At 36.5% G+C, this 13,513-nt stretch overlaps 2 protein-coding genes across 3 annotated transcripts; one reads left to right on the forward strand and one right to left on the reverse strand.

Annotated features, from left to right (window-relative positions):
- Nucleotides 1-2,049: 2,049 nt before the first annotated feature.
- Nucleotides 2,050-6,728, forward strand: LOC116017853 (putative tRNA pseudouridine synthase). Of its 2 annotated transcripts, none has more exons than XM_031258495.1 (8): nucleotides 2,050-2,432; nucleotides 2,563-2,598; nucleotides 2,914-3,026; nucleotides 3,149-3,297; nucleotides 3,983-4,127; nucleotides 4,524-4,934; nucleotides 5,102-5,519; nucleotides 6,256-6,728. In XM_031258495.1, the coding sequence occupies exons 1-7, from the start codon at nucleotides 2,156-2,158 to the stop codon at nucleotides 5,516-5,518; spliced, it is 1,548 nt and encodes a 515-aa protein (XP_031114355.1). In that variant the 5' UTR covers nucleotides 2,050-2,155; the 3' UTR covers nucleotide 5,519; nucleotides 6,256-6,728. The 2 variants fall into 2 exon arrangements, with proteins under 2 accessions (XP_031114355.1, XP_031114356.1); XM_031258496.1 differs by having other exon boundaries at nucleotides 2,363-2,432; nucleotides 2,805-3,026.
- Nucleotides 6,729-10,644: 3,916 nt separating this feature from the next.
- Nucleotides 10,645-13,513, reverse strand: LOC116015052 (protein NUCLEAR FUSION DEFECTIVE 4-like). Its single transcript, XM_031255047.1, has 2 exons — nucleotides 12,030-13,513; nucleotides 10,645-11,287 (listed from the first exon to the last, which is right to left on the reverse strand). Exons 1-2 carry the CDS (start codon nucleotides 13,289-13,291, stop codon nucleotides 10,834-10,836), a joined length of 1,716 nt encoding a protein of 571 aa, XP_031110907.1. The 5' UTR covers nucleotides 13,292-13,513; the 3' UTR covers nucleotides 10,645-10,833.

The following is a 13,513-nucleotide window of genomic DNA, read 5'->3' on the forward strand; positions in this document are numbered from 1 at the left end:
CCCCCCCCCCCCCCGCGTTGTTACTGTGGTAAAGTTTAGGAACAATTGTAGTCTTACCCCATTTTCCTACATTGTTCCTTCAGATCACATCCCTCCGACGTTTGCACCACTGACCCTTAACTATACTTTTCAACCCACTTTACGCCCCTAGTTAACTTTCGTCGCTTCCTATTTACGCCTAAAAAACTTTAATTTCAATGTCAATGGAACCAATTAACTCTTGGATATATATGAACTTCTTAACCTAATTGGCACTGGGCTCATGCCACATTCCTCCATCATAAACACATTTTTGGAGAGTTGATTAAAGCAATTGATTTTGTTGTTAAATCCTCCATCAAGTCTCATATGGGTGTGAATTGAAGATCATAAACGACCCTTCTTTGCCACTCTTGTCTCGGTTGTTAAATGATATCTAATATGATTCTTGTCCCATACAGGTTTTGGTGATGGTAAATTAGTTGAAATTTTTGTTTGGATTATCCCTTCCCTAATTTGATTTTAACAAATTATAATTTGAATATTTAATATGTGATTACGAACAATAATGTATGTTTCTAAACAATTAAACCAATTAAATAAATTTAAATCAAACAATACTTGTAACATGTTAAAAAAATTCTATTTGTATATGACATTTTTAAGAGGAGTTTAAAATTGTAAAGTCATGTATATATCTAATCTAAAAACATAATAAGTGTGAATGAAAGTTATACACTTTATTTATGTCCGTTTTTTCCGTTAAGTTTTGTTGTACATTATGCTATAAAATTGTACTTTACAATATATTAGACAAACATACCCTACCGTTATAACTTCCGTTATCTTTTCCACTATTGTTACCATGCATATGCATCTACTATATATTTTCTTATTTTCTTCAATAATAATAATATATACACATTATATATTGGAGTTATGTGTTAGTTTTTTTTTTTTTTTTTTTTTGAAGATAAACGTAGCTATTCCATTAATAATTCATAACATAAAACGTTTACATCAATGATCAATGAAATGGTAAACCATTCTTTACAGTCAGACGACATAGAAACAACTTTTCTAACTATGCTATAGAAAACTTGAATCGTAGACTGTTTCATAACTATGAAGCTATGTTCCTTCAAGGAGCTTAAAGCTTCTTCAAAGATCTGGGTCTTCGTCATCATTCTTTTTTGCTCGCCCAGGATAAGATCAACACTTGTCGAAACCAAACTAAAAGATTTATGCTAATGAAAATGAAAAGCTCGTGAAAGTAACGAGAGGAAAAATGCTCGTGAAATTAACGAGAGAAAAACACTATAATAGAGAAAAAAAGTTGGTAAAGTCAAAGTAAAGTTGGGAGTTAAAGACTACCAACAAAAACCCCAATACCTACCTACTATTATTTTATTCAAAGGGAGAGTAAACAGAAGAAGAAGATCTGTGGCGGTGGTCGGGGGCGGACGGAACTGCGACGGTGGTCGGGGCGGGAGAAGAGCGAGAGCAAACATGGAAGGTGACCAAAACCGCCGGCTCAAAGCTCCATTAGAGCTCTGGCCGGAGGCCGGCGGTGGAAGCCGAAGTTGAGCAGCAGAGAAAGGCGTTTTGTTTTAGAGAGAAAGGGAGGCAACATTTAGGGTTTGGGTTTATTAGACCAATCTACTACCTAGTTATGTGTTAGTTATTTTCTAAAATATTTTAAATAAAATTTATAAAAATACTTTATAATAATAATATTATTATTATTTACAATAATTTAAATATTTAAAATCTAAATAAATTTAAAATTTTAATATAATATTAATATTGGACACCTATTTTTTGCGCATCGCGCATAAGAAAAACTAGTATATATAAATAGAACAATTAATTGTGTGCAAATCAACTTAACATTTAATCATAAACTTTATAATCGTCAAGAAGGTGATTATAAGGTATCTCTACTTTAATGAAGTGTAAAATTTGTGATTATGGAATCAATTTCTACACTAATAATGATTTTAAATCTTTGGACTCAAGTGTTATCGTCGAATCTTTAGGGGTCTAGTGAAAATTATCCCAATTCTTACACGCATTGTGCAGTTGTACTCCAAGCTCCATATTTCAAATGTCGACCCGGAATTTATCTGCGCTGTAGAGTCTGGGCGAGCTAACGAGCTCACAGTGTGCAGTGGCTATGGCGGTCCCGTCTTTACGCCTCTCAATCTCTCTCCGTCCCCCCACTCCTTTTAGGAGCCTCCAATTTACAAGCCCTCAGAAACGTTTAACATTGTTTGTTTGCTTCTGCTCTTCATCTTCGGTTGCGCCACTTCCTCTCGAGCCTTGCACCACCGCAGAAGTTGTAGCTCCGCCGCCGTCTAACGCGCCACACAGCATCTCCGCCGCCAAATGGGAACCTTTCCGGAAAAAGAAAGTTGTTATGCGAGTCGGTTACGTCGGCTCCGATTATCGAGGTAGCTTACTCTTCGCTACGGTTATCTTTTCTGTTTGTTGTGGTTGGTTTGTATAGGATTAGACGTTTCTTACCTTTTAAGAGTTTGCATTTTGGTAATTATTAGTGGTATGTGTTGAATTTTGGCGCAGGACTTCAAATGCAAAGAGATGTGCACGCGCTATCTAGTAAGAAACCGTTTCTCGAGCTGGAATTATATTTGAATGCACTGTTTTCTGAACTCATCCTTGTTTAGTAGTCAATAACTTGAAATTTTGGGGAAAACTTTCTGTTGTTTAACAAAATTTGGGATTGGAGTTGTGAATTTTCTCAGTGATGAACATGATAATTGAACACAATTGTGCTTGTATGGATTATGGATAAATTTATGTAGATATGTAGAAAGCAGCTTTTGACTGCGTAACTTCTCATCAGCCTAGCCAGCATGGCAGCATAGATGGGAATATGGGATTTTGCTAAAGCATTACAGTTATGTAATGCAGCCATTGAAGGTGAATTGGAAAAGGCTATTTTCAATGCTGGTGGTATTAAAGATACCAATTTTGGGAATTTGTACAAAATTGGCTGGGCAAGAAGTAGCCGAACTGATAAAGGAGTAAGCTGCGCTTAAACTTCGGACGTCAACTTGTGCTTTTTCCATGCTTTCTTTTGTACCGTTTACTCTGTACTTCTCATCTGAGGTTATTGCTAATTTCATGTACTCGTATTACACATCAGGTCCATTCATTGGCTACTGTTATATCTCTGAAAATGGAAATCCCTGAGCATGCATGGAAGGATGATCCCAATGGCATGGATCTTGCTACTTGTGTGAATTCTTATCTCCCTGAGAGTGTCAGAGTGTTCAGCATCCTGCCATTGCAAAAGTGAGACTTTAGTTGTTAATCATAAATCTTGACATATATGTGTCTGGAACAAAATCATATTTTTCATGTATCAAGAACTAACAATTTGCAGAATTTTAATTTCTTATGGTCAAGAATGGTAGCTTAAGTTTCATTCATTAGGTATTAGTCTGGACTTTCATTGACTGAATGTAAAAGGGCTTTCACACAAAAAAGCTTTTATCTCATGTTGTGTCATATTGTTTTATATGTTTTGTAACCAATGAGGTGTAACTGTGAAAGAGAGTGTAGTTGACTGGTTGAAAGAAATCGAGTTTATGTTTTATCTTCTTAACCTCAAGAATAAAAAACCACATTGTCTGATAGTCAGTCATATAAAGCAGCATAAATGTGGAGAGTTGCGTACCATTGTTGAAGTATGGGCTATTGATGATGGGTTGTATGTCTCTCTGATCTCAATCACTATGAACTTTTAGTAAGGGCCTTTTTTTTTCCCTGATTAGTAGATGATAAAGCTACTTGTGATGGTCTCGTGTTCTTTGTTATTTACTCTGACAAACTTTTATGTATTTATTTTTTGTGCATTCATCTTTTCAATAATTTTTTTCCTCCTTGTAACTTGAAAGTGATCCTGTGTTACACATTGTGATTGTTATTTGTGGTTTCATATGTTAAGATGATTTATTTGTTAATATTTCACTTACAGGACATTTGATGCTAGAAAGGAGTGCAATGTTCGCAGATATTCTTATCTTCTTCCTGCCGAAATTATTGGAATAAAGAACAACTCAACCTCATCTGAAGTTGACTGTCATTTATCAGATTTTAACAATATATTAAATGCCTTTGAGGTAATTTCTTTTTCTGCTTCAAAAAATTTCTTTTCCTTCTCCAATTAAGTTCTGTGTTCACACGATGTGTTATCAAGTTCTTTTGCTATTATTTGCTATGCTGGTGGGAGATGTTTATCCTTTAAAATATGTAAGATGGGCAAGATAGTCAATGTAACTTGCCTATGCTCTCGACCAATATGAGTTTCTATTCATCATAAGAATACATGAAATGAAGAAAGTAAAGTTGCTACATTCCGTTATTGTTATTATTCGACTTAAAATCATTGATCTATAAATTAACATGACAATTGGATTATTCAGTTCTGCAACTAGCATGTTATAGTATGCTACCATTTATGGGGAATGAGTAATATGTCATTTGTCAACCATTTGGTATTTGTGATGGGGCTGCAGGGAGAACATCCATTCCACAACTATACTATACGATCCAAGTACAGGAAACAACTTCCTACCAAAACCAAGAAAAAGAATAACAGAGGAAAGCCATCTCAGAAAAAAGCAATGTCTGAATCTGAGGAAAGTGATGTAGATGAATCCTTTGCAACACAGAATGTTGTGACAACTGTTGAGGAAAGGACCCAAAATACTCCACCAGGGATCCATGATAATTTGAACAATCTGGATGATCAAGATCCCATCTTACCAATCCGTGCTAGATGGCTATATGAAACTGACACGAGGGATAAACTCAGTTCTTCTCATTTCAGAAAGATATTACATTGTAATTGTGGGAACTTGGAGCAGTTACATGGTATGAATTATGTGGAAATCTGCGTCTGTGGAGAATCATTCATGTTACATCAAGTAAGTGTTTTAGTTTCATAACCATTAGCTATGCATGCATCTTTCCTGTTAAGAATGATTTCACTTTCCTGCAAGTAAGAATTTTCTCAAACTAATTTCTGTTCTTATTATGCAGTTAATATTACTTTGTGTTGATTGAGTTTTCTTGATTCATTGCATTTATCCAGATACGCAAAATGGTAGGAACAGCGATTGCAATAAAGCGCAACTTGCTACCCCTGGATGTTTTAAAATTGTCTCTTAACAAGTTTTCACGGATTGTCCTGCCCCTTGCCCCATCAGAAGTTTTGATTTTGAAGAGCAACAGCTTTGCTTCAAGAACACTACCTGGCAACATAGCAAGACCAGAAGTGTTGAGACTGTTAGAATCCGAGGGCATTCTTGAGGCCGTGGATCAGTTCTACCATTCCACAATGTTACCTCAAATATCTAGATTTTTGGATCCTTTAGCGTCTCCATGGAGGGAGTGGGTAGCACTTCTGGACGCAAACACAAGTATACCAGAATGCCAATTGGAAGAAGTTAGGACTGGATGGAAACTACAGATGAAAAGCAAAAAGAAGCCTTTGTCAACATTGGATTGAGGTACGTCTACTACCATTCAGTAAGCTATATTTCAGCATACTTCTACTCCTACTACAACAATAATTCTAAGGTGTTGATTTACACCGGGTACAATTCAAAAAGTTTTGAGTTGTACAAGGTACTGTCGGGGCATTACGGGTACAACCCAAAAAGCTTTTTGGGTTACACAGGATACTGTGGGGACATTACCTAGTACAACCACACATGCATGTTGGATTGAACCCAGTGCAAAACTACATGCAAATCAACCAACACTGTAGACTTTCCTCAACAATAAACCACCTTTCACAACACCAAAACTGTCATTACAAGCATTAAGTGTATGTGAAGTCTGTATGACTGTATTCATTTTTATGTAAAATAAATTATATAAATTTGCCAAACTAGTAGATAACAGCCCCCATCAATCTTCTAAGCCATCATTAACCAAGGAATGACTACTTATTGCATGAGCAAAAGTTATGCATTTGAGTTGAGATAATTTGATAGATTTGGAGGAAACCAGAATAGCTCCTTTTTTGGGTGACGAGGGAAACCCGGGTAAATCGCAAAAGACCACAAGAAAATAAAACAGTTCTGACCGGGTTAAACTAATAAGACAAATAAGCTGTTTTCATTGGGAGTTGAACTTGGAATCTTGTGATTACCAAGTTAATAGGCCAACCAACTTCTCTGGGGTTGTTTCAATCACAATAGCTTCTCAATCTTACAATGATGTATTGCTCTTTGGATGCAGACAGCAAATGTATGACTCAGATCAGTTCTTGGTGGGAATGAAAAGCTTCTTGATAAGCTCTACTCTGCTATCAGCCAAGGAGCAACTAGCAAAGCCAATGACTTGAGATGAAACCAGAAAAATGAGAACGCATTCCTCAAAATTCATACTATGATGTTGTTAGCCATTACTAATGAGTAATGAGACACTGACATGATTTTGTATTATATAGGTATGTAGTATCGTCCCATACCGGCCATAATGCTTGCCAGATTATTACACAACACGTACATACAGACAACAACTCAACAAGCAATCTATTCCTTATCATTTCTTAGGCCTAGGAACTATGAATTTATGGCTTGACAATGATGTTTGAAATTCTGAGGGCATGAATATTGCTACGTGCAAGATATTCCATGCCCGTGATGAAACATGAAAGATTACCCACGATTAGGGATGTCAAGTGGTCAAGCCTTATTGGTTTTGGACTAGTTGAGCTGATTTTTTATTGGGTTAAATTATTTTATTTTAATTTTAATTTTTTTTATCGTGTCAGTCATCAATTTTGGATTAAGATTGAAATCTGAATTCATGCTTTATACTTGTATAAGTCACGTCATTCGAAATAAAGTACTTGTATGAGTTAATACCATCTGTGGTCCTTCGAGTATAGCGATTTTGTCACGTTTTGTCCTAAATTTTTATAATGATCACCTGTGATCCTTCGATTTTCAAATTGTTACCATTTGTGATCCAAGTCAATCATCAATGACCTTTCAACTATCAAATTTTAACCAGTCATGATCCTTCATTACATTTTAAAAGTTGAGGGATCATGAGTGGTTAACTTGGACCATGAATGGTAAGAATTTGAAAGTTGAAGGATCACGAGTGATCAGACTAAACGTGGCAAAATTACTATACTTGGAGGACCTCTATGACATTAACTCTTACTTGTATAGTTCACATTTAATGAGTGAAAAACTGTAATTATTATTTTGAGTAAATTTTATTTGTGTAATAGTGTTCAAATTATACCTGAGAGGTAAATTGTATTAGAAATGTTTTGACGTGCCGTAAGAATTGAACTTTTGACCGAGAATTATGTTTCATGTATTCACCTTGACATCAGTCCTGATCTCACCTCGACATCATTCGGATCAACAATAACATTAAAGAACAACAGACGATAGATACGAAACATATCAAAAACTTTGGGTCCACTAAGGTTATATGATGGTACAGCATGGTGGGGCGGTAATTGCGTCGTTCTAAGTCTTCATTTCAGTCTTCTAAGTAAGGTAACGTCGTCTGCGCCGGCCATTTGAAGTTCCCACGACACATTTAGTAATGTTACATTGTTACTACAAATCTTTAATGATTAAGTGAATCCATTAATGAGAAATTACACTAGTAATTTTATTTTATTAATAAACTCTAAATTACTCATAATAATATTATGTCACAAGATAAGAGCATCTCCATTTGGAGTATTTTGTTGGTTTTTGCCAAAAAGAAAAAATCGCGATTGTTATGTTATGGACCCGAGTCCATATTGTAAGGTAGACTTGGGTCCATGTTTACAATTTTAGAACTCTATATTCACAATTTCATAATTCTATATTCAACCGTATAACACAATTTTTGAATGTATATAACAAAATTGTGAATATAGAGTTCAAAAATTGTGAATATTAACTAATGTAATTTTGTATATTGAGATCTAAAATTGTGAACATGAAGAGCATGATTTTTCATTGATTTTTTTCTCCCGGAAATCAAGGATTTTTGTGAGTCCCAATCAAAAGCCAAATAAAGCATTCTCCAACACGGTTATGAAATTATGTACCTTATAAGTATGAATTATGTACCTCGTCGTTTCGATCCATAATGTTATATAGACTTTGGTCTATAAGATAAATTGGCCCTATTTGCGATAAGTATTAACTTTTATATGCATTATATATAATAATATTAGTTACGAATTTACCCCTAATTAAATGAAACCTACCTAGTCAAATCAAAAATACATTAAGCGACATTAATCATGCGTCTTTTCGCACTTAGTTCCAACTTCCACCAATCATTTTAACTCCTTGGCCCTGTTTGGTAAATAATAAGCCTATTAGTCAATTTTGTCTTATTTGACCACTATTAGTTGTTTGGCTAATAAGCTTTTTGTAACTCTAAAATGCTAAAATTCAAAAGGCTACTCAAAGCAGCATTTTCAATTAGCTTTTTGAGAAAAGAAATTATACCAAACATCTATCAGCTAACAGCTAATTTATCAAACAATTTTCTATAATCAGCTAATGTTATCAAAAAATTATACCTTCTAACCCAAACAGCCAACATCCATTTACCAAACAGGCCCTTATAAGATTATATATTTCTCCAAGTAGTCCAAAAGTAGGCAAATTAGAGCATATCATTAATTTGGCTTTTAGCATTGGTTTTTACTGGCCAGGCAAGAAAGAGAAGTAAGAGGAGAAGAAAAAAGAGAAAAGCAAAATCTGACGCAAAAGAAATAAAACAAAAGGGAAAAGCAAAGAAGTTCACGTGTCTGAATGAGCGTTGGATGTGCGCCTAGCTCCAGCTCTCTTATGTTATTTCTCTCTCCTACGAGACTCACAAAAATCTAGATTCTTACTAGGCTCCAACCTTCTCTCTCCACTTTTCTCCTTCTTTCACATAGACAAAAAGATGCAAAAACCACAAATGGGGAGGCTCTTACACTATGTACTTGGATTTATATTAAAAAAGTGAATTCTTGATAAATGTTCAATTTTAATATACTAATTATTCATTATTAATATACTATAAGTTTATTTTTAAATAATACATTAAAAATGAATATGCAATATACTAAAAATAAACTTTAAAAAGTGAACATTTAGTAAAAAATAAATAAATCTTTAATCCATTGTGCGCACCGACATTTGGTCATATCTGTTAAATCATTGAATCACCGTAATTTACATTCTCAGCTCTCAAATACTCTGTCGGGCGAGGTGTAGAAACCCTTGAAATTAAAAGTTTAATTTTTTTGAAAAAAGAAAATAAATCTTTAATATACTAAAAATAAATTTATATATCAATTATCAACCTTATAGTATTAGTATAGACCATGGTCAGAGTGAAAGCAAAGCAACATCATATCATATTTCATGGTCGAAACAGAAACCCCGCTATCTTCTGTCGGTCTCCAAAGTCAATTTCAGTAGGCTTCCTCTTGTAAATGATTTCTACACTACCAAAAAGTCTACAACACATCATGTATACTATATATTTCATTTTACGTATTTAGTTTAATTATCGAGACTTGATGTAAGTTGTTTATAATTTAATTTTTCATTTAATATTAATTTATAAATTGAACATATTGACACAGTCGAATTTGAGAATTATAAGAAAATGAACAATAAAAGATGGGTTAGTTTGATTTAAGGATGACAATGTGTCCCGGAGATGGGGAATTTTTTCAATTTCCCGCCGGCGACGGGGATACCTTTCCCCGTCCCGTCTCCGAATAATATATATATATATAGTAATGTAACAGTACGTGTCAATAGTGTTTATTTAAAATAGTTAGGTACGCCATTGAGATAACAAATTTGCTTACCATTAACACTAAGACTAATAACCATTTTATGATGTAAAACTATAAATTAACAGTAAAAGATGGGTTAGTTTGATCTAGGGATGACAATGTGTTCCGTTTCTGTCGGGGATTGGGGACGGAGATGGGAAATTTTTTCAATTCCCCGCCGGGGACGGGGACTGGGATACCCCTCTCCGGCCCACTCCGTCTCCGAATAATTATATATATATAGTAATGTAAAAATAGTGTTTATTTATTTAAATAAAATAGTTAGGTACGCTATTGAGATAACAAATTTGCTTACACTAAGATTAATAACCATTTTATGAGGTAAAACTATAAATTAATTTTTTTTTTCTTGTTTACAAATCTTAAGGATTTTAAACATGACTAAAATGTTTTGGTTAATTGTTAACCGATCAATTAATTGAAAAAATCATTTCAGTTAATTCAAAAATAAAATTTTCAATTTAATTAATGGTTAAAATATTTTATAAATTTATTTAACTTGATTCGCTTATTATTTATTAATTGAATTAACTAAACAAACACTCATACCTGGAACCAGAATCCTGTATATACTGATATGCATACCCAGCAAGACCATACGAAGGCAGTGACGCATGCATAATGTTACATCATCTTGACGAACTCAACAACAACAATAATAATAATAATAATAATAATAATAATAATAATAGTTCTACTACATGACTTCCATCTTCTACTTTATCACTTTACTCATTGACGTGACAAAGATATGATATGTTATTTTTATCCTGCACATCAAAAGCAGGGAGTAAAAATTGGGAGTCTAACTGTCTAAATAGTATTTTCCTAATAATAATAATAATTCCTAATTAAAATATTACATACATCAACTTGACAAACAACGTACGCAGTAAAAAAACAACGTACGCAGTAACCTTAATTACTGCTAGCTATAGGCTATGGCTTCTATACGTACTATAACGGTAAACGGCTTTAACCGCCGTTTACGGGAGAGCGTTGACAGGTTGGCGGTGAGAATAAAAGCTTCGAGTTCTTGCATGGAAGACGAGGGCCAACAACGTTCCAAAGGAGCAGAGACAACCCCAGATTAGAAAGGTGGTGTGAAAGCAGGTGGTTCCCATGCAGGTTCCGGTGCCGGCGGAGCTATGGCGGCGGCCTTCTCTCTTGTAGATGAGCGCGGCCATGTCGCCGAAGAGGAAGGAGCCGATGGGGATGTTGGTGACGAGGAGGTTGTGGTTCACGCCGAAATTTTGGGCGCCGAAGAGCTCGGTGGTTGTGGAGACGGCGATGGAAGTTATCGCGCCGGTGCAGATTCCTATCACGCCTGTGCTGATGTAGAGACAGATGTGGCTGCCGTGGAGCAGCAGGAAGAACGCGCCGCACATCGGCACCATCGTGGCGGCGATGCTCGCCGGCCTCGATATCCTGTACTTGCTCCTGAAACATATAAACAATACAACATGAGAAACTAGTAACTATTTCAGGGCGTGAATTAAATAAATTCTGTCATATAATCCTAGTAATAAAGTACCATAAGACAACTTAGATTGCCTATATTTAACATGCTCTAACCAAAAAATCAGTTAATATGTTGCTTTCTACTGTAGTCAAATTTGAAAACTTGTAATTATCAAGTTAACACAGATTAACCAACTTGACTGAATTGTCTCCCACAACGTAAGAATATAGATGTATGGGCTCAAGTGAAAAAGGGATTAAATGCAGCATCCTTAAATATGCAAGCAACCTAAGTAGAATGAACAGTAAAAGTAGCAACAAACAACTAAAGATGTTAGCTTAAATGGGAAAGATTTGAGTGCAACGCCCTTAAAAGAACTGATATACACACATGACACATGCAAAATAGGTAAAAGTAACAAACAATTAAACACTAAAATGTATTGACTCAAGCACAATGAGTGTGTAAAGCCAATGAAAAACGTTGACTCAAGTGGAAAAAAACTTAAATGTATGTAACACTCTTAAAAGAGGTTGTGCTGAATTGGAGCCGCTCCCCAGAGTATCAAGGAGGCAAGACATCCAGAACATAACATGTGTGCATGGGCATTTAATGACCGAATAAATTGGTCCTTTGAATTCTGTGAACTAACAAGTACGACGGCATTAATGCAGATTAAGACAGGGAATGAGAGAGAGAGAACGAGAGAGGTTGCGTTACTTTGAGAAGAAGTAGTCGTAGAGCGACGGAAGAAGACGACCGAAGAAACTGAGCGACGACGACAGTGAGACCAACGTAGAAGTCTCCGAACTGCCACGCGACTCCGCTATTTGTCCCAAGTTGTTCAAGTACACTAACCCTAGCGTCGCCCCAAAGAAATAAACAAAGAAATATAGCCAAAAATCAATTCTTGTCACCATTTTCTTTGCCCCAATCTCCTCCCTACTCGAAATCCCATCCAAACCTGCATGTCGTTCTTTTGATAATCCCTCCAATGATAGTGATTGCGTGGCACCAGATAGTGATGACGGTGGTGGTAATCCCGGGCCAGAATTACATTCTTTTGATTCTGTCCATACTGATGGTGGTAGTGGTGGTGGTAGTGATTGCGTGGCACCAGAAGGTGGTGATCTCGAGGCGGATTGTTCATCCTCGCTCTGATTATAAACTTTCATGTCGTGCCTAATCCAACACTTTCTCTGTAACTGTTCTTTAAGCTCCTCAGCGATGGGGACCACGACGGGGAACACCAACCAAGCCGCCATGCCCGTCAAGCTCAAGTAACTAGGCAAGATTCTTGAAACGCCGGCACCCAAACTAGTAATCACGGCATAAACCCCGGTGGCTATGGTTATCACAAACATTATACTAAACCCGCCGGCCAGGCTTCTTGATCTTCCGATCTTGATATCCCTAGCCAACGGCGCCGCCACGGCGGAGACCACTAACGGCAAGGCGGCGTTGAGGAGGAGATACGTTTTGGCCCTTTCCCCCGCCGGAGAATCCACGTTCACGACATCGACTATGTCGGTGAAAATCTTGGCGCTTAACCCGACATAGCTCGTGGACAATCCGACGGCCACCTGGCGATCCAGCGGGAAGTTTTGGATGGCCAGGATGTAACAGACGGTGTTGATCCAGCAAATGCTGTTCCCCGCCACGGCCGTGAGCAAGAAAACCTGCCAGAAAGACAAGGAAGTGATCTGATTTACGAGGAAGAGATACTGGACGCCATAGCCAATGAACCCAAGCGTCGACCCAATCAACAGCACCACCCAGAGCGGCAAATACGCCGCCGCCACGCCGGAAAACCAGCCGAAAAGCTTCCCGGCGTCGTTGGCGAACGCCAGATTGTTGAGCTGCACCTGAGATAGGGAGAGGAGCTGTTTAAGCCGGGAAGAATACGCCGGGAAATTCAAGTTGCTGCCGTTCACTGATTGCAGCCATATCGCTGCCACTAAGCTCAGCCATTGAAGCGCCATGGATTCAACTCAATTCTAACCAAAATCCTTGGAATTTGGCAGAAGAGATGAGAGTAATTATCCTAGCTAGATAGCTAGCTAGAATTTTATTTTTTTCCAAATGGGATTCAATTCTAACCAAAATCTTTGATATTTGGCAGGAGAGATTAGGGTAATCCTAGCTAGATAGCTAGAATTTTTATTTTTTTTTTTTGCAAATGGGAATGCTGAATGTTAAAATAG

This window comes from Ipomoea triloba, chromosome 4 (assembly GCF_003576645.1).
Source record: "Ipomoea triloba cultivar NCNSP0323 chromosome 4, ASM357664v1".
Lineage (NCBI taxonomy): Eukaryota > Viridiplantae > Streptophyta > Magnoliopsida > Solanales > Convolvulaceae > Ipomoea > Ipomoea triloba.